This window comes from Prinia subflava, chromosome Z, assembly GCF_021018805.1.
Source record: "Prinia subflava isolate CZ2003 ecotype Zambia chromosome Z, Cam_Psub_1.2, whole genome shotgun sequence".
NCBI lineage: Eukaryota > Metazoa > Chordata > Aves > Passeriformes > Cisticolidae > Prinia > Prinia subflava.
The window spans coordinates 91,354,409-91,379,452 of record NC_086283.1 but is presented as its reverse complement, the minus strand read 5'-3'; the positions used below and the strand labels follow the sequence as shown (position 1 = coordinate 91,379,452).

At 40.0% G+C, this 25,044-nt stretch overlaps 1 protein-coding gene across 2 annotated transcripts; it reads left to right on the top strand.

The window, feature by feature from the left end:
• The first annotated feature begins 1,218 nt into the window (after positions 1-1,218).
• MIER3 (MIER family member 3) lies at positions 1,219-23,779 on the top strand. Of its 2 annotated transcripts, none has more exons than XM_063422366.1 (13): positions 1,219-1,444; positions 2,099-2,123; positions 4,309-4,454; positions 6,305-6,439; positions 7,905-8,025; positions 10,193-10,278; positions 10,471-10,543; positions 12,608-12,759; positions 13,209-13,290; positions 17,467-17,558; positions 19,379-19,506; positions 19,696-19,841; positions 19,922-23,779. In XM_063422366.1, the coding sequence occupies exons 1-13, from the start codon at positions 1,436-1,438 to the stop codon at positions 20,377-20,379; spliced, it is 1,653 nt and encodes a 550-aa protein (XP_063278436.1). In that variant the 5' UTR covers positions 1,219-1,435; the 3' UTR covers positions 20,380-23,779. The 2 variants fall into 2 exon arrangements, with proteins under 2 accessions (XP_063278436.1, XP_063278434.1); XM_063422364.1 differs by having other exon boundaries at positions 17,464-17,558.
• Positions 23,780-25,044: the final 1,265 nt, after the last annotated feature.

Genomic DNA, 25,044 nt, shown 5'->3' with positions numbered 1-25,044 from the left:
GTACCTAAACTAGCCTGAGATCCCTGTGTCTTCAAACTGAACTTAAGGTGCATCCAAAGCAGCCATTCACTGTGTGTACAGCCTTGAGCCTCCCCATGTGGGACACAGCCTGAGGCACTACTGCCTCTGAGTATTGCTGTGACACACACCACGCCTCCAGCATTGTAATATTCAATATAGTATGGCCCTTGAAATTTGGCCAGAAGCAGAAACTTGTGAATCCAAAACTAAAGGCATCAGTCTTTATAGCCTGGGATGAAGGAATCAAAGTCAAGTCAGCCCAATCCAACTTTACGTGTAGAGGGACCAAAAATGCTACTAAGAGAAGAGGAAGAGTATGGCCAGCAGGTCAGGGGAGGTTGATCCTGTCCCTGTACTTGGCCACAGTGAGGCCACACAGTGGAGTGTCCAGTTCTGGGCTCCTCGTACAGAAAAAGACTGTACCAGAGACAGTCCAGTGAAAGGCAACAATGATGATGAGGGGTCTGGAGCATCTCTCTAATGAGGAGTGACTACAGGACCTGGGCATGTTTAGTCTAGAGAAGACTGAGAGATCTCATTGATGTATATAAAAATCTCAAAGGCAGGTGCCAACGGATGGTGCCAAACTGTTTTCTGTGGTGTCCAGCAACAGCACAAGACGTAATGACCATATATTAAAACAAAAAATGTTCCACCTAAGCACGAGGAAAATCTTTACACTGAGGGTGGCGGTGCACTGGAACAGTCTGCCCAGGGAAGTCACGGAGTCTCTGTCTCTCTGGACATTGAACATCCACCCTGGGGCAGGGGTTTCAGCCAGGGAATCTCCCGGGGTCCCCTCTAACCCTAACAAGCCTGTGATTCTGTAGAAAGGAGTAGATATAACTTCCACGTAATAGACGCGGCACGTTTTAGATAAAAACACTGTGAAGTAAATTTTACTTTTCTCTGTTTGCCAGAGCAGACGACGCACACCAGAAAGGCTGAGGGGCTTTGGAGTTCTGTTTCATGTTCCTGACACTTAGGCGGGGGGGTCAGCAAGACGCCAGCTCTCCCGCACACCTGCACCGGGCACCGAGGTGACACGGCCGGGTCCGCTCCGGCTCGGCGCTCCCGGCCCGGCGTGCCCGAGTCCCCGGCTGCGGCCGGCCCCGAGCGCTGCCCCAGCAGCCGCCTCCGCCGGCGGGGCGGGCGCCCTCTCCGGGCGGGGCCGGGCCGGGGCGGGCCGAGCGCCGTCGCCGGCCGGGGCGGCGCCGCCAGAGGAGGGTCTCGGCGGGTCCCGGCGCTCGCTGCCCCGCCTCCGCCGCCCCGCCCCGCCCGGCCCGGCCCGGCCCGGCCCGTCCCGGTCCCCCCGCGCCCGCACGGACGGTCCGGCGGGCCCGCGGCCGCCATTGGCTCACGGCGCCATCCGGGCACTCGGCGCGGCGCCGCCGCTCGGCCCCATCGTCCCAATATGGCGGAGGTGAGCGGGCAGAGCGGGCCGGGCGCAGGGCTCGCCCGGCGCCCCGCGGGGCCCCGCGCCCGCAGCGTCCCCGCGCCGCCCCGGCAGCCCCGGGAGGCGCCCCCGCGGCGGCTCGGCGGGACCGACGGGGCTGCGAGGCCGGGGCGGCGGAGCCTGCGCGACCAGGCCGCGGGGCGGGCGCGGTGCCGGTGCGCGGCCCGCGGGCGGCGGAGGGACAGCGGGACGGGCCGGCGGTGTCGCCGCTGCGGCGCGGGCCATGGAGAACCGTCCGGAGGGAGGGAGGAGGAGCGAGCCCCGGGCTGGGAGCGGGGACGAGGCGGCGGCCGGTCCGGTCCGTGACACGTCCCGCCTGGCCGGGGCTGGAGGGAGCGGGAGCGCCGGCCGGGCCTTGCGCGGCCCCGGGGGGGGCCTTGTGCCAGCGAAGGAGGAGGGACGGAGAGCGGCAGGCGGGAGCGAGGGAAGGAGGGATGGGCGAGGGTGAGCGGGATGGAGCGGCCAGCAGGGCGGGACGCCGGGGCTGAGGCTGGAGGGGAGCGGGGAAAAGCCGAATGGCGGGGAAACGGGGCAGCTCCGACGGCTGCGTGAATGAGGGACCCTGCCCGCTGCTGGGCCGCAGGGAGCCCGCTCTCATCTCCCTCTCTCTTCTCCTTGCAGGCTTCCTTTGGGAGTTCGAGCCCAGGTTCGTCCTCGCCTACCTCCTGCCTCGGCACCCGGCCTGTCGCCCGCACGCCGTCCTCTCCTTGCTGCTCCTTCCCAAATTTATCCCCTCGTAGTTTTCCTAAGGCTTCGTGTGTACGCTGTTAACCACCTGCCAGGTTTTTAAGAGGAGATTTGCGCTGCGGAATCCTTGACTTAAGTCCAGTTGCAGTTAGAAATTGTTAGGAACCAAAAATGAAATCAAAGTTGTGTAGCACTTTCAAGTCAGTAAAGCACTTTCTTTCTCAGTAAAGCCAGATAGCCTGGAGAGAGATGGCTTCTATTGTTGCTGATAACTACAGGCTTGTCTAAATTTTTGACTACTTGGTAATAACAGAAAATGTTTAAAATCATAACAACAAGTAATTTTTAAGGCTGTAACTACATGCTGTTAAGGTTATTTGGAATACCTTATACAACCAAGCATCATTAATATCAGCAGGTTTATTCTCAAGTATTTGGGGAGCATACTTGCTTCTATGCTGATGCGTTCTGCAGTGTTTGTTATCATCTTTAACTGCTACGGAATTTGAGTTTGTATTTTTCAATTTAGTTTTGAATATTTTAAAAGGGGTGTTGAACATTCAGAACTACAAGAAAAGTGAGACTTCTTAATGTAAAGTCTGTGGAACAGAACTTCCCTTGAGTTAAATGGAAAGCAAGTTAGAAAAGCAATTAGAAGCAATAATCTTGAACGCACCCTAGTAAGTACATGTTAGATTAAGGCACTTGATACTTTATTAAAACTTGAGCAGGATGTGATGGCCAACAGCAGGAGGATTAAACTCTTAATGTCATTATTGGAACTTTAGTAATGTTTTCAGCTATGCTGAAAGTTCTGTGAGACCATAATATGAATAACGTGAATAAAAAGCATTTTTGGCCTGAATGTTTCTCTACAGTATATTACAAACTTTGACAGCTTTGTCTTAGGCAAGCTGAACAAAGTTCAATTACCTGCATGTACAGAAGGAATACTTAGTATAAATGATGGGAAATGGCATTCTTTAAGGTTCAGAAATGTTGGTATATACAGCTGTCTCAAGGCTGAAAGCAGTGCAAAGAGGAGTACTGTATTTTTTGAAGAGGGTTGAAAATTTGTAGCTATTCAAAACTTTTGAAGAAGTTCCTTGATAGAAATAATTCTTGATAAACGTTTTCTTTGATGCTTGAAATTTAAGGATTGCAACAGAGCAATATAAGAGTATATGAGGGGAAACCAGAAGTGTAAGAGAAGTATACTGATATTTTTTCTCCAACCTGAAAGCCATAAAGAAGTGAACATCAAAGAGCAAAGCAACCTTGTGATTTGGTGATTCTTTACTGTAGAGCACTGATTACTGATGCAGAATATTTTCCTTTTAAAAAGTGACTCTAATAATAATCTTTCAAATGACAAAGTACATTTAAAATAATAGTACTTTTTTGATGACTTCTGAGTATCATCTTCAGTAATTAAGAAGTGTCTGTTGGACCACACATTGGATTGCTTTCACACTGGGTTGTTAATTCACGTGGTCCATTAGAAGCATTTTGTTATTTTTTTTATTTTTAGTGTAATTTCCATGGTATTTCTTGAAACTCTGCTGTGTTTGTTCTTCTAGATCAAGTGCTAAAAATTAATTTTATTAGAAGACCCGTTTGTGAGGCTAAAGCAAATTGAAGCGAGTCTCACTCTATTTTGCTATTTGTAGGATATGAATTCATAACCTAAGTTACCTGTTTGCCAGTGAAGAACTGTGCTTGTTACCATATAAATTACATCAATAAAGTCAGAGTTTATAGATCACAGTCTTGCAGCTTCTGATATCTTTTGATGTGTGTGCTGTGTATCTTAATGATATTTCAAGGGTGTTGTGAACAAACTTATATTCAGTACAATATTAATTTGGGATTGTACTTCCTGAAACTTAGTTGTGCTTGTTTAGGTACTTCTACTTGCTATGCTGTTTGTAGCAAGAGAGAAAGATGTCCTTATTACCTAAAAATATGAAAAGGAAAGGTCATCTAAAGCAGCTGAATTTGTCAAGTAGTTATGAACTTGTTACTCCAGTGAGAGTTCTGAGCCTGTTTGTAAGAGAATTCGTGCCATTTTTTTTTCTGGGATTTAATTTTGTATGTTGGTATAGAGGAAAAATTTCTCAAATTAAGGTTTTTTTTTTTGATAGTTGGCTCTTTATCATCTGAGGATCATGACTTTGACCCATCTGCTGAAATGCTGGTACATGATTATGATGATGAGCGAACTCTCGAAGAAGAGGAAATGATGGAAGAAAGCAAAAATTTCAGCTCTGAAATTGAAGATTTAGAAAAGGTAAATTTCACAATTTCCCTTGTGAATGTCCATACATACTGTAACTTTTCTAGTGAAAATAACACTCAACCAGTCCTTCAATTTGTATTGCATAGTGCAGTTTTCTGCAAAAATGCATTTGCAACTTGTTTAAAAGGAAGTCAGATTAGGATGTAGCAGTGCATCATCACAGAAAAGGCTGAACTTAGCTTCTCAAAGGTATTGGTGCTCCTTTTTTTTTTTTTGTTTTAATTTAGTAGTGCATTTACTTTGGTAGAGAAATCACTGACATAGGTTTTAGACACCTGTCATCTAAGATCTCTTGTATATCGAAATTGTATATTTTGCATATTATTAAAATGACATCTAGCTGTGTTTCATTATGTTGGTCAGGTTTTACATTTCCAAAATGGAGACAACAGTCCTGGTTTAGGCATGGTGGGTCACATTAATTTGCTATATAAATGACATTTCTATGTCTTAGTTTCATCAGTTTAGTATTCAGTGGATGAACAAAACAATCAGTGTGCTCTTTAGCTTTTCCTATTCCATTTTACACTTCTTATTAAGAAGTTTTCCATATTTACACCTCTTGTTCATCCATGGCAGTGTAGCACACATTCTAAGTGCCTGCTGAATGCTGAACACCCAGAAATTGATGCTGCTTGCGTTACTGTTTGGTGACCCAGTTACACCACTCTGCATAACTGCAAGTTTTGGTCAACTGACTTCCAAAAAAGTGTATTTTTTAGCATCAAATACAAGGCTGTGTTTGTGTATTCCATGTTAAAACAAATTTTCCACAAGTGGAGTTGAGAATGTTTATACTCCCTTTATTTTTTAGCCTTACTGCTTTTACAATTACGATTTTGCTGATTTTGAGCTTGCTGTTTTAGTAGAGAGGCAGGTCTGATGATTAAAATGGAGTTTTTACTCCACAAAATTCTCTTACTGCTTCTATAATAGAAGAAAGTAGAACTGAGAGACACTCATCTTAAAGACTTGACTACTTTAGGTCATTATCCTGGAAAGACTTGGACATAAGTTTCCATTTACCCATTCTGAAAAGTCTTTGGAGGTCTAAGATCTTGCCTGGCTAAAGAAAAAAAAAAGGAATTTAATCAGTGTGTAAGTTCAGCAGTAAATTTTTAGATGTGTAACTTTTAGAGGTTTAAATAGTTGAAAATATTTTTCATGCTCTGATGTCTTGAACCAGATAATGAAAAAAAAATCTTCACTCTTTATTGTCTTATTAATTGTATTAGGATGCAAGTATGATGATAGTTATTAGAATCTCTTGATCAAAAGCAATTGGAAAAGACAGGTTAAAAAGCAAGCCTTTCTCTTGATTTTTGCCTTTTCTTGGCTGTCTTTGTCTTGTTACATTCTCAATGGTTAATATAAAATACATTGTTCAGGAGATGAAAGGAAGGGCTTAGAAGCTGTGTATTGGTTTGCTTTTGTGGAGGTTTTCACATGTGCAGCTGTAGCCATGTAGGAATAAAATCTTCATGGTTTTCTGTATTGCTCTTAAAGAAATGTTGACAAATCATGTTCAATCAGATAAGGAGCAAATTTTCAATACTTAGTCTTTAGTTTCATCCAGTAAAATGAAACTGTTTCATTTCATTCATAAAATGTTTTCCCTAACAGCTTGACAGAACTTCGCTGTATGCCAAGAGATATGTTTATCAATTATTGTTATCGTAAAATCACAATATTTTAAACCATTAATCGTTCCTGCTCTCAGTTGAGATTTTCTTTCTTTGTTTTTTATTTCTGTTCTTCAAAATATGTCTTATTCTCTTAGGCCTGAACTGTTTACAAGTAATTGGCAATATGTTGAAGTGTTGTAAATCCTTTTTTATTAGGAAGGAAACATGCCATTGGAAGATTTGCTGGCATTCTATGGCTATGAACCCACGATTCCAGTTATGCCAGGTTCCAGTGCAAATAGCTCGCCAAGTGAACTTGCAGATGAACTTCCAGATATGACTCTAGATAAAGTAAGTCAGAACCCTTTTCACCTGGTTTGTTGTTTTAAAGCAGAAATCCAGGTGGCTTGACATTACATGTCATAATCTCTTTATGTTATAAAATACATATCTGTTAATCTTAATATACACTGTCACTATATTGTCAATATATGGGATCCTGCCTTTTCAAGGATGTTGGGCATGTACTTCTAATAATGATGCCTAGCAACTTTGGTGTCGCTATATTAGTACAAAAGAAAAATAAATATGTCAACAGTTCTTCTAAAACACATGCAAAGAATATTTAAGTAGGAGGTTTGTTAGTTGTTTTGGGGTATTTTTAGTCAAGAAGTGGGATTTTTTGATAATATATACAATGTCCAGAAATAACTCTGACTTCCACTACACATCAAGTACCAAAAAATGGTATGAAAATAACTTAAAAATGCACTTTTGAATGCTTTGAAATTTTATTTTCAAATGCTTATCTTTTAGAAAGGTCTCAGCTTTGAGAAATGAGAGATTGTTTTATGTGTAGTGAGTATATGTGTTGCATTGCTGATACAAAACCATGACATTTCAGCCTTTGTGGTTTGCGAGTTAACTTAGAATTCTGAGATTTTATTCTGATTTTTGGCCACAAAGCATGTACAGCTTGTAGTTGAGCTTAGAAAGTATGCAAGTAGTAAGTACATGTCTTTTTTTTTCCTGTGAGTATGATGTAATGGTAAACTCCACAGAAAGAAGGATATAATGATGGCTCTGCACATCTGATTCTCATTAGGATTCACGATTGTGTTGAGGCTACAAAAATGTAGTCGGCTTGTTGTCTAATACAGTTCTTTCCCTTCCAAATCTCTATCAGAGGGGTTCAAACATGTCTGCTAGTGGAGAAAGTGTGCCTTTTCTTTCGTAATACTGTTTCTTTGACCTACAAAAACGTCAGATTTGTTTGTGTGTGTTTTGTTATGTGGACGTATCCTCTCAGCAAAAGTCTACAAAGAACCTGGCTGGTGTTTTTTTGTTTGTTTGGTGTTTTTTGGTTTTGGTTTTTGTTTTTGGGGTTTTTTTTGTTTGGTTGGTTGGCTTTCTCCCCAGAGTTTAGGAGCCAGTAGGCTTTTAAAGATTCAGTATACCTGTGATGCAAAGAATGACAGAATGCTAAGTATGTGAGGCAGTTTCCATTGGTGTTTGTTACTGGAACCAGCTGGAGGAACACCTGAGATTGATGCTTGCAAAATTTAATTCTTGTGCATTTATTTTAATAGAAGACAGAGGGGAACCACTATGTTTGACTTTGAAATGAATGGTTATATTCTTAGAGTTAGTAGGAGCGAAGTAGTTTTTTATTTAAGGAAGTATGGTTTGCTAAATTTTCTTATGGTAAGGTAACTCATTTTAATTAATGAGACTTACAATTAGCTGAAGCTAAGTGCTTACCACTCTATACTTTATAGTCATTCTGAGGTTTTGTTTTTTTATTTTAATGATACAGGAGGAAATCGCTAAAGACCTCTTGTCGGGTGATGATGAAGAAACACAGTCCTCTGCTGATGACTTGACACCATCAGTTACTTCACATGAGGCTACTGACTTCTTTCCTCGGCCACTAAGATGTAAGAATCCTAATTTTATAATAGCACTCAAAAAGTCATAGCATTATACATAGGTTCATACCTTTAAAATATCAAAATTGAGGGGTACTGCTCACTGTACCAGAAGTTGCACCAGAGAAACAGTGCTTTGCAGGATGTTGTACATGAACATTGCCTTTGGTTGGCATTACTAAGTACCTAAAAGATTTATATTTGGTTCTCTGTTCAAAGCACAGGTAAAATTAATTTCTCTATAAATAAAATGATTTCATAATCAATATTTAATACAGTATTGAGGAAAACCCTTCATGATTTTCAGTATGTTACTGAATTAATGAACATGTAACCATTCTTTTAAATTAGTATTTCTGTACTAAATTTTTGCTGCTGCTTTTAAGCCAGTGACTTCTCCGTGCAGCCTGTGGATGTGAACTAGGACGCAGTGTCTTTATTTCCCTTCACACATTCAACACTTTTTCATAGGACTTCATGGAGTGAGCCAAAGTAGTTTTATATGGGATGGGGCCTGTAAACCCATGACCACCAAAATTCCACTGTCCATGGAGCTGTGATGGGAAAGCATCAGTGGTTCAGTTACCCAGCCTGGATGAGATACTCCTCATTGCCTGATACGTCTCATTTGTTCACTGGTGTCCTAGAGTTAGAGTAGTATGGAGGATTTTTATCACAGTTTTAATTTGGCAAATATCTTAAGGTATTCCATGGGGGATTTCATTTTTTTAGAGGGGTAAAGGGACTGTGCTGCCTCTGTCACCAGCAGTCATAGCCCTTTGCATGCTGCTGTCTGATAAATGCAGGATATTTGTATTGAGAGAAAGATCAAAAAATTGTAATGCCACTTTTTCAGTTAAACAAGTTTCAAAACATGCTGGCACTTGTAAACTGTTAATGAACATGACATTTTAAGTGTGGCAGCTTCATAGAAAAATTTCTTTAGCCGCTCATCTGTACTGAGGATTAAGAAACCATCATCTTTGTTCTCAGCTGTCATGGTTTTCTTTCAAAACGTTACTTTGTTAGAACATTAAGCTGGACATTTTAAAATCAAGTATCCACCATTTCAGGGACGGAGATGTCAGTTCTCTGTGCTGTTGGCAGTTCCATCTTTTTTTCTGGTCTCTGTCCATTTTCCAGATTCTGAGATAACATTTAAGTTTTAAGATATGCATTATCTAATACGTAACACAGACTGCTTCATTAAGTTTACATTAATTGGACAAAATAATTGCCTATGATTGTCTAAGCATATTGTTCATTCATTCAGGTGAGCCCTTTGCTTGCTACTTGCAAAATCAAAAAGAGAGAGACTGGTGATTCTAGTAATGACTGCAGAAGAAGACCCTCATTCCATACGGTCTTGGCTCTAATGTTCATGTTTTAGTTGTGATGAAGCTAAAATTTTAGCCCAATTTATGAGTATGTATTTTCTGAAGTTGGAGAATACAAAATAGCTGTAATTGTGTCAAAACTGTAGATTCCCTTCTGCTGGGGATTATACAACTGTAAAAATAGAACTGCTTCAGAACCCAGTACCACAGCGTTCCAGATTCTAAAATATGAGTTATTCTATGGAGTAATGTGTTTGAATTGTTTGGAGGGCTCTGCTGTATTTCTTCCTAAGCAGAGGAGGAAAAAAGACATTTAAGAAGAGTAAGCAGTCTTTTGCTGTATTTTACTTATTTCATTTTGTGTGTCTCTCCTCTATCTTCATTCTGTGCTAAGGCAGCCTGGTTTAAAGGAATGTTTTGAGTGCCCATTAAAACTTCTGATGAAAGATTTTAGTAAGTAATAAAGGCATGCCTTCAGCTTTACTCTGTGTGATTAACTTAAGGCTATGTCATAGCCCTGGAAGTTTTCTTTTTTTTCTCTAGGTACAAGCTTTTATTGAGAAAATCAACCAAAAATTATCTCATTTCCTTTTGACTGTTAGAAATATAGTAGTGTCATTTCAATGATGCTAAATGTTTCAGTTCTGCAGTATACAAAATTCAGTGGGTTCTGACTTCATTCTAGTTTGGTTTTGATAGAAATCTGGATCAACACTCAATAAGTGTCTCCCTGAATAAAAGCAGGTGCTCCTTCCAAAAGTAAATTATATCTTGAAGTTCTTGAAGTGTTTGAACAGAAAATTCTTCACAGCTAAAAGCAAATTTCTTTATTTCTGAAGCAAACACCACATGTGATGGAGATAAGGAATCTGATGGTGAAGATGTAGAGGCAGACAATGGTAATTCATCTGAAGACTTGAGAAAGGTAACAATTATATTTTTTAAAAGTTAAAATTTTGCTATTAAGAAAAATCCAGTAAGATTCTTAGTATGTATCTGAAATTGTACTTTCATTCAGGAATTCTATGTTACATGCCAGGTTAATGACAGTTTTTAGTACTTCCACACACAAAGTATTGTTAGTAACTTTTTCTCTTGATTTTTATTACATTTTCAGGAAATAATGGTTGGTTCACAGTACCAGGCTGAAATCCCAGCTTACCTTGGCAGATGCAGTGATGATGAAAAGGGTATGTTGTTCTAATTGTTTTACTTCTTATTTTATGTTTATACGTAGCACTTGATAGAAAAATGTTATTTAAATTTGTAAGGTCAATTCAATTACCTAGCTGAAGTCTCAGAGACCATTAAAAAAAGGGTACCAGAAAATTGAAGTAGCACAACTGTATACTTACATCTCAGAAGTGTTACTCTCCAACTTGGAGAGAACATTCTTAAGACAAAATTAGAGTGTTAATTATGAAGTGTCTGTTAATGCTAGGTGTCAACTAACTGTAGGTCAAGAATGAGTACTTTTGTTGGAGAATCATAGCTGGTCTATGAGCACGTAACTTAGTTTACATTCAAGATGTTCAAAACAGTCTTTCTCCTTGCTTGTTTTTTTTTTTGGTAGGAAAACCACGTGAGTTACAAAATTGGTATGGAAAACAAAGCAATAAGCTATTTTAAATTTCTTTGTATAGGTCTTGTTATACTGTCTCTTAAAGATGTGGTGGTTTAAATATTATGTTACTCCAGTGCAAATTTAGGTTAAAAACTGCCCTAGCGCTGGAGTTGAAGAAAGAGCCTTATTTAACAGAGTTTTATGTTGTTTCTTTAGAAACCTAGCACATATAGCAGTAGAATAAAAAAGACAAATAATGCAAAAAAATTGCTCATGGGTGGAACAGCTATGAAATTAAGAGATGGGTAGGGTGATATAATAATAAATGAAGGGCATTCTGTGTTTTTTTCTGTGAATTTTTGATAATCTGTAAGATGTTTGTGTTCTTTAACATTTAAGGGGGATATTATTTGAGTGAATTGTATTGAGTCTTTTCAACAGTGCCACCTGCTCTTTTGAGGAATAATCCTTTGCAATAGAGAAGGAGAATGTTTGGTAGGGATGGAGCTGGAAGCATTAGCATCTGTTGTTGCTTAAGATCTAGGGAAACCTCCAATTTTTTAAGATTCAAGCATGATGCTAATGGGTTGCAAGAAATGGAGGAGTAAGGACTGGATTTATGTGGGTAATCTTTTACTATTTCCACATCTTGACTCCTCCTCAGCCAAGAGCTAAGGAAGTTCTTACAACCCGAGTATAACCAAAGAGGGTTCATCTGACAATTTCCTCTTGTAGTGAGTTGGTTGTGGGGGTGGTTGTGGGTTGGTAGTGGGGAGAACGAGTGAAGGGCTTGTCTGGCAGCATGGCCAAGAGCAAAAGCTGAGAACTCAGACCAGAGAGCTCAAGGAACATGTCTGAGGTTGTTAGTCATGCTCTTTTTAGCAAAAAGCACTGCGTTGTCTTGGTTGATAAGGAAAGCTGAAGAGGAGTGTCACAAGCACTCTGGAAGGGTGGGCTTGGTTGTAGGCATGGAGGATTCTAGGAAAGCCTTTTCTGTATGCCCTGAAGAGCTAATGATGGCAAGTAGAGGCTTACATTTGTGCTATGTATTCCAGCTACCAGAACTGAGCTAGAAAGCAGTTCTTCACTCCTATAAACTTTACACTTGTAACGTGTCTGTCTGAAAGCTTTCCATCTTATTAAGCCATAAAAGAACTTTCAGATGTGTCAATTTATTCCTCACCTTAGCCTAATGTTTCCTGCACTTTTAGGAGAGCTTTGAGCATCTCCATCTTTTGTGGTGTAACAGCCATTATGATTCTGTGTTTGAGTTAAATAACTCAAATTTTATATAGCCAAGAGAGTACATGAAACATGATATGCAATGGTAATCACATCTGTTAAAGGATTTGTAGTTTAATGTAGTATTGAAACATATGTACAGACTGACACAGGTTCAGCTCAGCTCTGTGGAAGACTGTACTAATGACTTAAAGCATTTAATATACCAAGTTCTTAACAGCATTCAGTTGCTACTGAATGGAAAAACAAATCACCCTATTACCATATAGATTGCCATTCTGTTACGTAATTTTTGGCAAATTTTAGTTGAAAAGTAATAAATAGCCAAAGTGATCTGTGGTTTGAAAGTGGTATGATCATTCTTGATTTGACCTGTTCTTTGTATTTGTGAAATAGTTTTTAATGTTACAGCCTTAAAAATGGCATGAATGGATTTCTGTTTTATCAGCTTATGAAAATGAGGACCATTTACTTTGGAAACCTGATGTGATCTCAGAAAGTAAAGTTAAAGAATACCTTTTTGAAATCTCCGTAAGAACAGGAAATGAAAAAATGATTGGCAGAATTCCTGAAGGACTACATACACGGGACAATGAGCAAGTAGGTTTTAAATCCTGTTCCATTTGTGACACAGCACTTTGTAACAAATGTGGTCTCCTTCTCTAAAGGCACCACTACTCATTCCTTCATTCCTTAGTTGGATATTATACGGCCAGGATCTTACTTAAAATTTTTAAGCACATGCATAAAAATCTTGAGTATTTGAATGTTGGCAGCCTTGTGATCTGTGATGTTTCTGATTGTCATACTGTTGACAAATTCAGCCTTTTTAGTAATTGCATATAAAGTTTTACATTTTTTTAGTTAAAATCTTGCCTCAGCTTTTGGGTGATTTTGATTCTTATTTTTAAATTTTCATCATATATAAAGATAAAACCTCTAATTTTTTTTACACTAGATATATTCACTGAAAGACTAGTTTTGGAGGTCTACATTGGATATTAGAAAACTTTGACTCTTTCTAAAGACTTCTTTTCTTTATTTTATAGGCGCTGTATGAACTTCTTAAAAGTAGCCATAATGTTAAAGAAGCAATTGAGAGATACTGCTTAAATGGAAAGGCATCTCAGGGTAAGAGAATACTTGTTTTTTCAGAAAAGTGTGGTTTGAAAAAAAAAAAAGTTGTGTGGAAAATCCTTGAGTAGGAATCAGATGATCAAGCACATCCCTGACATGACAACTTCAGCACAAATTAGGTATAATCTGACAGACAGTTGGAAGTTCTGCTACAGAAGTTTGCAATTTGTAGAAAGGCTGAGGATTTGCTTTTACCTGCCCTTCTTTTCCTCTACAGCTGTAACAGTTGAAACAATTGAGGAGATGAGAGAGATGTGATTCTGCTGCTGTAAAGTTCTCACCCACTATGTAGTATCTCTTTGACGTGGTGGTTGATTACAGTCTGATAACATTTTTACCAAAATCAGAAGAATATAGTCGGATACATAAATAAGCTCCCGCTCTGTGCTAACATTTGTGCTCTGCCAGCCCTAAACAGGCTCTACTGTATAGTTCCATAGGGCATTGACAGCTTTGCTTGAGTCTGCATTGGAAAATAGGCTTCCATCTTGTTTGTCCTTATTCATTAATCCCTTAATTCTGTCATTCAGAGTCTGTCATTTAACAAAGATGGGTTTTTGTCCTTTATTTTTGCAAAGGTATTGTGTGAAGTGGAATGGGTTATGAGCTCTGCTCTAAGCTGATACTCTGGCAGATAGCCCTCTGCTCAGGACTGGATCAAAGGGCAGTTGAGTGTGTGCAGTTTAGGTGCTGTGAGAGACAAGACGTGGTTGAACACCGGCTGGCATTAAGTACCACACAGCTGCTCGCTCGCTCCTGCCCCGCCGCGTCCTTTCCTGGTGGACTCGAGAATTAGAGGAAAAAAGTAAAACTTCGGCTTGAGCTGAGAACAGTTTAATAATTGAAACAAAAGAAGAATACAGTAAGAACACTAATGATACTGATGACAGTAATAATGGCAATGAAAAGGAAAGAGACAGGGATAAAGCCCCCGAGGGGCGGGTGATGCACGGTGACGCAGTTGCTCATCCCCTGCTGGCCGATGCCCAGCAGTGCCTGGCCCCTCCCAGCCACCTCCCCCAGTTCACACCCTGGCCATGTCATCTGTGTGTGGAATATCCTCTGGCCAGGGCGGGTCAGCTCCCCTGGCCATGCTCCCTCAGCCCCTTGGACACCTGATCACTGCAGAGCATGGAACACTGAAATGTCCTGGATTGCACATTTTGGCACCAACTAAAACGTCCGTGTGTTATCAATATTATTCTCATGTGAGATCCAAAACACAGCTGTATCAGCTACTAGAAAGAAAATTATCTCAGCCAAAATCAGAACACTAAGGTCAAACTGAAGGGGGCGATAAGGACTATAAGAAGAATCCTTTAAAAACTTCATGTACAAGAAGAGATTATGTAGACCTAAAGTATCAGCTGCAGGGCTCTACGCTAAATCCAGTACTTCTCTGGAATTTAGGTTCCTGTTTCAGGATTGAAAAATATCTCCGTCCATGTGTTGCTTAGAGGCCAAAATTCCATCCTAAGGACTAGTACTCCTTACCCATATCCTATCCCAAAGTTCAAATGGAATTGTTATACCCTCATTAAAGGGTAACATTAACATTACCCTACATTAAAGGGTAAGGGATAAATGGAGGAGTAAGGCCTAGTAGATGAGGTAAAGGCTGTGGATGTTGCCTACCTAGACTTCAGCAAAGCCTTTGACACCATTTTCTACAGTATTCTCCTGCAGAAGCTGACAGCCCATGGTTTGGACAGGTGCACTCTTCACTGCGGTAAAGCCGTCTGGATGGCTGAGCCCAGAGAATGGCGGTAAATGGAATCACACCCAGCTGGTGTTCCCCAGGGCTCACATTGTATTGAGGGCACGTCTGTTTAATATCTTTATCAGTGACCTGGATCAAGGGCACTCTCAGTCCATTTGCAGGCAAAATCAGTTTGGGTGAGAGTGTTGATTTGCTGTGGGGCAGGCAGGCTCTGCAGAGGGATCTGCACAGGCTGGATCATGGCTGAGGCCAATGGGGTGAGGTTCAACAGGGCCCAGTGCCAGGTCCTGCCCTTGGCTCACAACAGCCCCAGGCAGGGCCACAGGCTGGGGCAGAGGGGCTGGAAAGGACCTGGGGGTGCTGTGCCAGCAGCTGGACATGAGGCAGCAGTGCCCAGGGGGCCAAGAAGGCCAAGGGCATCCTGGCCTGGCTCAGCAGTGGTGTGGCCAGCAGGGCCAGGGCAGGGATTGTCCCCTGTGCTGGCACTGGTGAGGCCACAGCTCGAGTGCTGTGTGCAGGGCTGGGCCCTCAGTGCAGGACAGACCCTGAGGGGCTGCAGTGAGTCTAGAGAAGGGCAGGGCAGTGGGGAAGGGTCTGCAGCACCAGGGCTGGGAGCAGCAGCTGAGGGAGCTGGGGGTGTTCATCCTGGAGAAAAGGAGGCTCAGGGGAGACCTTGTCACTCTCTACAACTGCCTGAAAGGAGCCTGTGGCCAGGTGGGGGTTGGCTTCTTCTCCCAGGTTAGCTGTGACAGGATGAGAGGAAATGGCCTCAAGCTGCACGAGGGAAAGTATTAGATATTGCAAAGAACTTAATAGACAGGATTGTTAAACATTAGAATGAATTTTCCAGGAAGGTGGTGGAATCACCATCCTTGGAGATGTTCAAGAAAGTGAATATAAAGCATTAAATGCTGTGGTCTACTTGACATGGTGGTGTTTGATGAGAGGTTGGGCTTCATGATCTTGGAGGTCTTTTCCAACTCTAATGATTCTGTGATTCTATAGTGTTGTCATAGTCTGTCTTCTAGAGTAGCCATTATCCGATGATTTACTCTATGCACTGAAGCTCACCACTGTTCTCAGCATGAAAATCAAAAATACACCACTGCCAGGCGAGTTTCTTAACAGTGAGACTTTACATGGGGGTATTTTCTCCTCTTCAAAGGTTGAGAACTCTGTAGTAAGGAATGCAAAATTTATGGGGCTGAGGAAGAAAAAAAACCAGATGTGCAGTGAAGTGATTATTGCTTTCATCTGGGAGCAGAAAGGTCTTGTTTTCTGTGTCTGCTTCCAGACATACTTTGAAATGTGTGAATGCGTTTTCCCCCACTGGCTTTAAATGTTAGTTAAGTAGAAACTTTTTGGATCACCATTATGAATGTAAAATACCTGAAAAATTCCTCTTTACTTATATATATACCCAAAGCTACAATCAAGATAAGAAATTAAGAAGTCTTGCATTATTTTTGTTGGCGTTTGTCAAACCAAAATCCAATTTTAGAAAATGCAGGTTTAATCATTAAAAACAAAAAAAAAGGAGAAAAGAAATTTACAGTTTCTCTTTAAGAGGTCTGATGGGGTTAGAAGAGCTCTGTGGTTCTTTAGAACCAGGTTATTTGGGTTTCTTTTGGATTCCCTGATACCCTTTATTTTTGAAAAGCCTGGATCATGTTGAGTATGGTCCCAGTCAGTTTGTCCTTTGTGGCTCCCTGACCTAGGTTTAGTGCACTCGTCTGTGGTGCATTAGGCCTTTTCCAGGAGTGCACTCTCTCACCAGGGGCTTGGTGAGATCAGGAAGGTGCTGTGTGCTCTGGACAGTCTGTCTCGTGCTGGATCCATTGGCTGCCTGTGCCAGGTTGCAGCTCCCTCCTGATGACAGTTCATCCCACCCTGCCGCGCACCAGGGCTGGCATCCAGGGCAGGACACAGCCTGGACTGCTGAGTGCCTGGGAGGGCATGGCCCAGCACTGTTCCTGTGTTTGGCACAGCAGGGCTGAGCTCTTGTCTGTGGTGGTCCTTCAGTCAGAACAAGGCCATCCATCAAAACAACATTTTCCCTCGCTCTTTTTTCCAACAACCACTGTTCCTTGTGTCCTGTGTAACAAGCAATATTGAGAAAATTGTCACACTTACCACCTCAGCAATGTTATCAAACACTATTTTTTGGTGACAGACTTATTAAGAACAATAACCTCTGAAATATTCTTTGCCTTCAAGGATGAAAGATTTCTGAAATCAAACTCTTCTAGATCATTCTTTGTAAAGAAGAATGTTAAATTTAAGGTAGGATAGTTTTTCAGTAGGGGAAATAACATGGATCTAAATAATTGAATTACTTATTTTTATAATGCATTTGGATATTCATCCATTAGGAACAAAAATTTTATTATTTGTGAAATGTTAGTGAGTGAAATTGAGTTTCTCATGCTACCTTTGTAATTGTCTAGAAGAGATGACAGCATGGACAGAAGAGGAATGCAGAAGCTTTGAAAATGCACTTCTGATGTATGGAAAAGACTTTCATCTCATACAGAAAAACAAGGTTAGTATTTTATAGTTAAATGGAAGAGTTGGTAAATTGTATGATACTATGTGAAGGCAATCTGTCAGAAGCCATGCAGAAGAGGGAAATAACCATATTAAAATAAATTTGGCATTTTTGAACTAATTTTTCCTTTCTTTGCACTGAATGTCATTGGAAATACTAGGCATTGTGAGATGAGTCCATATATTATCTCTGAAATCAACTTAAGTTGACATTACTTCTATTTATGCATGTGCATTACAATCCAGCTTAAATTCGTGCCCTTTCTAGAAGTGAACAGTATTTCTATACCATGGCTATAGGAGGGGAGAAAGCATCTTTGCCTCTTTTATTGTGTCACCAGGAAGGTGCAAGTTTACAGAATCAGGCTGAGTTCTGTGTTTTTATAAGGTATAGTCATCCATAATATTCTCTTTTCTGAGCCAAAAAGGAGTTCTAATCTTGGTTTGGATTGCTTCTAATTCACTCCTCTGTGCCTGAAGAATAGGGCTTTTTGTTATTTTTATCAAAAAGCAGCAGTTGACAATATCGGTGTTTCCGAATTTCCTGTATACCTCCTTTATGCTTTTGATACTACATTAAAGGGTTTTTTTTCCTTTAGGAGTCTGGTGTTTTTATTGTATTTCAGGTGAACATTATAGGGTTGTGGTTGCTGTTCAACAACAGTCCGCTTTTCTTGCCCAATACCTTGCTTAACCCATACTAAATAATTTGGATAGTTCACATTTGAAGTGGACTTTACAAATAAACATTAACACATCAGAGATTAAAAATATATTTTCCAACATAGAACAAAACCCGTGTGTGGATGTGTCTGTCACTATGGACCAGAATTTGTCAAAGAAATCTTTGACAAAGAAAAAACCGGGTTTTTTTCCCAGGCAAAAGGCAAGAAAGTTTAGGGAAAGTTCTGGGATCTAGCTTAAGGTGATGTCACTTATATACAGCAAATATCAACTATAGACAAGATTTAGAGGAGCTTAACAAGATGTGTTTCCTTATCACTGCAGTGCAGAGCTTTAACTGGGACTTTATGCATTAGCATATGGACACCTGTTAATTGCCTCCCCTGCCTGGTATGTCTGTGCCTAAACTAGCAAGGTTTACTGCTGCACCCAAAGTATTCTGGATATGCCACTGATGTTTCTGTATGTTTGAAAACACTCAAATATATTTTACTGCCAGACTGTATTGGATAGAGTTGTAAAACTGGAACTGTGGGTGATGTGATGATGATGTGAAATGTTTCTGCACCAAAAAGTAGATAAAAGGGGAAGTAATGATTCTTTTTCTCCAAGAATCTGACTTCACATGGCACCTCCATTTTGGGGAATGAGACAAACAGTTAACATAGATGAAAATTAGGTTTTTTAGTCCTTTATACCTTCTCAACAAGACTGCAGCTTTATTTCATTTAAGTATTTACTGTTGTGGTTTGACAACTCTTGCCAAAGCCTGCACTGTTCCAGACTTTCCCCACAAGAATAATACCCAGAGTCTTTTGTGCTTCACTCCTCTTAGATCATTCATTTGCTCAGGTTTTTTCCATTACAAGAGAGGGTATATCTTACAGTTTTAAAAATGTTTATTTATATAAGTACTTTAGATGTAGATAGTTCCCACCTAGTTTTAAAAAAAAATGCAACAATGCATTGAGTAGAACAAGTATTATACTTGAAACTGTAGGTCTGTTTGAAGTCTGCAAAGATTTGTTCCAGAACAATAAAAACTAACAATATTGCAGGAATGGGAATTGGGAAGATGACAAGACCTAAGTGTTTGCATTAATCTTGTCAATTCTTCTTGTTGCCCTTTAGGTAAGAACCAGAACAGTTGCTGAGTGTGTGGCTTTCTACTACATGTGGAAAAAGTCAGAACGTTATGATTACTTTGCTCAGCAAACAAGATTTGGAAAGAAGAAATACAACCATCATCCAGGAGTTACGTAAGTAAAATGTTCTTGGAATGTGTTTTCTGTTGCAAATAAAAAATATAGAAGACTTGCCCCCCCACCCCACTTCTGTTATTGCACTGTAAAGCTTCAGTGGCTGCGGCAACTGAAATCAAATCTATCATCAGTTACAGGTCTTGTTTTCCAGTTCTATAATACATTATGGATGCAATATTCTTTTAGGGACTACATGGATCGTTTGGTAGATGAAGCAGAATCCCTTGGAGGAGCAGTGCATTCTTCAGCCTTAACATCTAATAGTCGAACGGAAACCATTCCTGATCAACAGCTAAGCATTCTGAACTCTATCACTGCCAATGAGTTGACAGGTAAATCAAGAAAAAAAAAATCTTGGTTGGAACTACGCAAACAACTATTTCATTTGCATTTGTGTTCATCTGTTTTCCAGCACTGACAAACAGTGTAGCTACAGTGTGCCACACTTCCGATGTGAACTGCCTGGATGACGCTTTTCCTCCCATGGACAGCTTACCCCGAGCACCGGTTAATCATGTGCCTGTTGGAACAGACGAATTGCTTAACTTGCCTAGCAATGGTGAAAGTGATTGTTTTAATTTATTTGAGACTGGCTTTTATCATTCAGAGCTAAACCAAATGAACATGTGCAGTGAGGAGGCAGAAAGACCTGCGAAGAGATTGAAAATGGGGATTACTGTCCCAGAATCTTTCATGAATGATGTCTCTGTAAATAACCTTGGTGTGGACTTCGAGAATCACACACACCACATTACCAGTGCCAAAATGGCTGTTTCAGTGGCTGACTTCAGCAGTCTATCTGCAAATGAGACAAATGGTTTTATCAATACCCACACTCTCCACCAACATGCTGCCCTTCATTCAGAATGACTGTGTAAAACAAACAGTGGGTACTTTATGCAGTAGTAGTAAACTTGATGGGAGCTATCAGGTTTGCTTAGTCTTTCACTGGAAGTTTGAACTTTATGACATCAGTGATGTCTTTGTATGTATAGAACTATATCTTGATTTATCAAGAGTAATTTCTTTTTTCAGTCCATAAATGTGGAAATGTCATAAGATGTGTGGCAGAGTTTGGGACTAAGAGAACTCTGTGGTGCAGCTTTAAGCTCTGCTTCATTTTTTTTTTCCTAAAGCCTGTAGACGGAGGCCACCGTTTCAAAACCAGCACAGAAGTTCTGAACAGATTGGAGTGGCTTTTTTAGTCTAAGTTACTTTTGCTGTAATGGATGCAGTGGAATAACAATGTTTACAGGTACCGATCTTGATCCCTGCTCAATGTAGCATTTTTTTCCCTTCTTATAAAGGCAGGGATGGGTTTCTTTATTTTAAACTGCACAAACATACAAGGATGTTTTTTAAATGGAACCTTCTCTCATGTGATACTAAACTAGAGCACTTCAGTTTACAAAACAGCAAATTCACGTTGGTGGAAGCTAGCACAAGGGACTTAAGATGAGTAAAGTGAAGATCTGCACTTGAATGCTGTTGGAAAAGTAAAGGTCATGGCTACCTTACACAGAAGTAATCATGCTGCCGTAGTCTGTGTACTTTAAACTTACTGGCTGAAACAGATGAGTTTTGGGCTATATTGTATTTGTATGGTGTTTGTCCACAGCTTTGAAGAGTAATGCAATCGTGTACCTTAACTTTCCTAAGGCAGCTGACGTATGAAGCTACAGTCTGCACATCTTAGGATTTACCACTTTAAGCAGTTTGGAAGACATCTTAAGTTGTTTGGAGCACTGCAGTTCTAAGTGTTACAGTTTTGAGGGACTATCTAGTTTTTGTAGAGTAGTGGAACCTTGAAGTACATGCTTGAAAGTTTTTATTTAGCGTGGATTGCATTTATTTGTTTTGGCAAGTCATTGGCTTCAAAAGGGCACTTCACTTCCTTGGTCAAATAAGAAAGGATGAGTAAAAATGCATCCCATAAAAGCAACTATTTAACTTTGTTACTTTTTTTTTTTGTTTTGAACCTTGAGTGCAATTTAGCCATCCAGCATGTTTGTCTTGCAAAGGTTTGTTCCAAGTGCTGCAGCAACCAATCATAGTATTGGCTTGTAACATGTAGCGTTCAACTTGCAAGGTGTTTTAATGAAAGCCTGAACCTCACCTCGGTAGGATTACCCCTGTCCTTACATACTTTTTCTTTGCACTGTTTGTATTACAAATTTAATTGCCACTAATTTGTTTTCATTATTCAAGCTATTAAGTTTGCATTGTTGATATTTTTATTAGTTGCTTCAAGGTTGTGCCGAGTAATTAGAAAGTAGTGACTTTAATATTTGAAAGGGAAGAGGGTATTTATTATGCATACTGTGAACTGCATTGACATCCTGAGTTTCAGATGCAGCATATGGAGTTTTCTTTACAGCATTGTAATGAAGATTGCTTTGAAGTGTTTATGCAATAGCACATTTATCATTTTAAAAACAAATTAGTTTAGCACAGTGGACAAAAGTAGATATGATTTTGTAATCAGTTCTTAACTTAAACATCTGAAATATTTAACTCTAGTAAGTACACAGTAAATAACGGGTAGCCTTGGCCCTGTGTTGTACTCTTCACATTTTTAGCCAAGTTCTCAGCTTCTTACTGCTGTGTTTTGTGCTGAACTTCGTACCTTGTTTCTTTTGTTTGTGAATCAACCCATTTTAAGTAATTTTGTAGAATTTTAGCCATTATCTTCCATTGTTATACACTCAAGTTTATCTGTGGGTTTACAGTGAGTGGCTGGTCCGTATAAAAATCACACAAAGATGACTGAATGCTTATACCAGTTGCACTTAAATGAACATGCCCATTTTCATTAGTTGATGCAGTAATATACTCAGTTTATCTATGCATTGCTGGGCTCTTAATGTAGGCAGGGACTTGTCTAAGGTTTGGGTTGTCAGCAAGTTGAATGGACACTTTAGTTATTTAATAAAGACTTTGACCAAAATTCAGAAAATTATATGAGAGAAAAATGATTTCCGGGTAGTCTAATATAAATGCTGATCTTATTTAGCCCGTTGGCTAGCTAGCTGGTATCGTTTACTTTTAATTCCTTGTTAAAATGAGGCAATAATTTGCAAGATTTCGTAAATATGTAAATTCTTCATATCTTTTTAGATATCTCTTTCAATATTTTCTGACTACTTCTGTGTATAGTAACATTTTTGTGCATGCTTGATGTGACATTCATAAATTTGTACCACTATGACTTTATCCATGTAAAATAGCTATTTATTGAACTTTACTTTTAAAAGCTGGACTTAATTTTTTTCTCTCAGTTTAAACATTTAAATGGAGAACTTGTTACTGTTTATTAAAAGAATTGTGTTTTGAAAGTCAGCATGGAGATAACTGAATTGCAACCATATGAAGACATTACAATGCTTTAGTGAAGCACAATTCTTGTAACAAACTGTGATGAATTCTTTGTCCTTTTGCCACGTGTTTTCTTCATACAAACAAACCAAAAAATCCATAATGGGCAATTGCAGTGTTGGTAAATGTATCGTTTTTATGTGCAGGGAATCTGAGGAGGGTAGCAGATTCATGTAGAAGTGTAACTGGTGCTGTGATTATAGCAATACCACAGTTGGTCACACGTCATCTTGCCATGCTAGGTTCTTAAGTGTTTAGTCTTCCTCTTGTAATGCTCAAACTGCTGAATTTACTTGAAGGATGTACAATACTGGTTGAAGAATATGAAATTGTGTACAATTAGGTCAGTGAACTGTGCAATTGAAACTGAGAGTCAAAAATATAGGAAAACTTCAGTACGAGTAGGACACAGCGATACTAGTTAATTTAACCAAAGTCTCTAATGAGTATTTCAGCTTTGAATGTAAACTAATGGATAAACTGACCAACAGGGACGCTATTTGCCCAGCATTACAAGCACATTGTCTACAGACAGGGAAATGAAATACAGTAATTTGTAAGATAATGACAAGGTTACTATTTTTATTATTACTATTTTTCATTGAAAGAAGGAGGAAGATGCTATCAATTGTACAATAAAGTAGGAATGGTTATAGTCTTCCTAATAAAATAGAGATTCCAGTTATTCTCAGTTCAAAGTAACTACCCTGTGCATAACAACAAATCAAGTGACAATCGGAACATGTTTTAGTATCAGATGTTCAAGAGGAAGTCGCTGTTGTTGCATTGGTTTTAATATTTGTACATAAACACTGATTTTTTTGAGCATTATTTTGTATTTGTTGTACTTTAATACCTGGTGTACAGTTCCAGAAATAAATGTCTGGAAACCTTTCTTTATTTGCAAAGTTCTTCATGCATCTGCACTGTGTTTGCTACTTCATTTCTCGAGATACTTAGCAGTAACTATGAACGCACTTTTAAGAACTCTGGGTACCACCAAAGCACTTGCTACCAACTACCTAGTGGTGTGCAGAGGAGTGGAAAATGCAGCAGGCAGTGATGTCGGTAGCTAATGAGTAATGGTTCCCTCGGCCTTTTGAAACAATATGGCTAAAGGATAGCAAACCTCAGATGGGAATTGAATATAGCTTCAAAGTAACAAGTTGCAGCAGTGTCACCCCGTGTTGAGAGTACACCTAAGCTGTGGGGAACCCGTGCCTGGTCTCTGGGGAAGGAGAACTCACCCAAGTTCGTAAATCCATGTCAAGCTAGATTACAGCTGTGAATACAAAAATTTTACTTGGCTTAGGCCTTAATGTTGGACTTAAACAATTTGAAATGTGTTTTGTCTTGATTCTCCAGTCCCTCAAGACAACAAGCATTAATCTTGGACCCTGAAAAGCTGGAAGATCTTATGTACCAATTCTGCCAAATGCCAGATGGAGCTAGTGGAGTTCATGCTTGTTTTTACAGTGGCTGACACAGTTAATCTTCAAGTAAAGAAATTTTTTTTAATTAGTCAGGAGTACAAGGTGATATCATTCTAAACAGCAGAAGCTGTAATTTGCCAAGTAATGTGTTTTGCTTCCTCCAATGGAGAGATACAAGGATGTGTTTCTAACGATGGTCAGTACAATCTGCAAAGCAAAGTACCTATCCAAAACACTTCAGTTACAAGCTGCACCTCCCTTTTTAATAGTTGTTTAGCATAAGGATTAATGTTAGAATAAATGATAATGGCTGACCCCATCTAGTTCTCGTTTTGGTGCAGCTAATTGTTAGCCTTGCAGTACTGGAGTCTTAAAAAGGGTTGTAGTTTAATATATGTATTTAAACTCCTCTCAACTCAGTTACTTAACTTACACTTCCATTTATATAGGAAACATGAGTTTCTGCCACTAAAAAGATAAGATGAAATCCTTACAGTGCTTAAGCAACAAACAGCCAAGTTGTGGAATCAGGATATGCTGAGTAGGAAGAGACCCTTCAGCATCGTCCAAGTCCAGCTCTGGCACTGCACACAGGAGTCACACCTGTGCCTGAGGGCAGTGTCTGAACACTTCCTGAACTTTGTCAGGCTTTGCTCTGAAGCACACTGCCCTGGGGAGCCTGTTCCACTGCCCTGCCACCCTCTGGGCGAAGAACCTTTTCCTAATA

Bases quoted from the DNA above. Each gene is read 5' to 3' on its own strand.
- MIER3 (XM_063422364.1), top strand. The intron at 8,026-10,192 runs GTAAGAATCCTA...TTATTTCTGAAG, and splicing joins CTTTCCTCGGCCACTAAGAT to CAAACACCACATGTGATGGA. The intron at 17,559-19,378 runs GTTAGTATTTTA...GTTGCCCTTTAG, and splicing joins ATCTCATACAGAAAAACAAG to GTAAGAACCAGAACAGTTGC.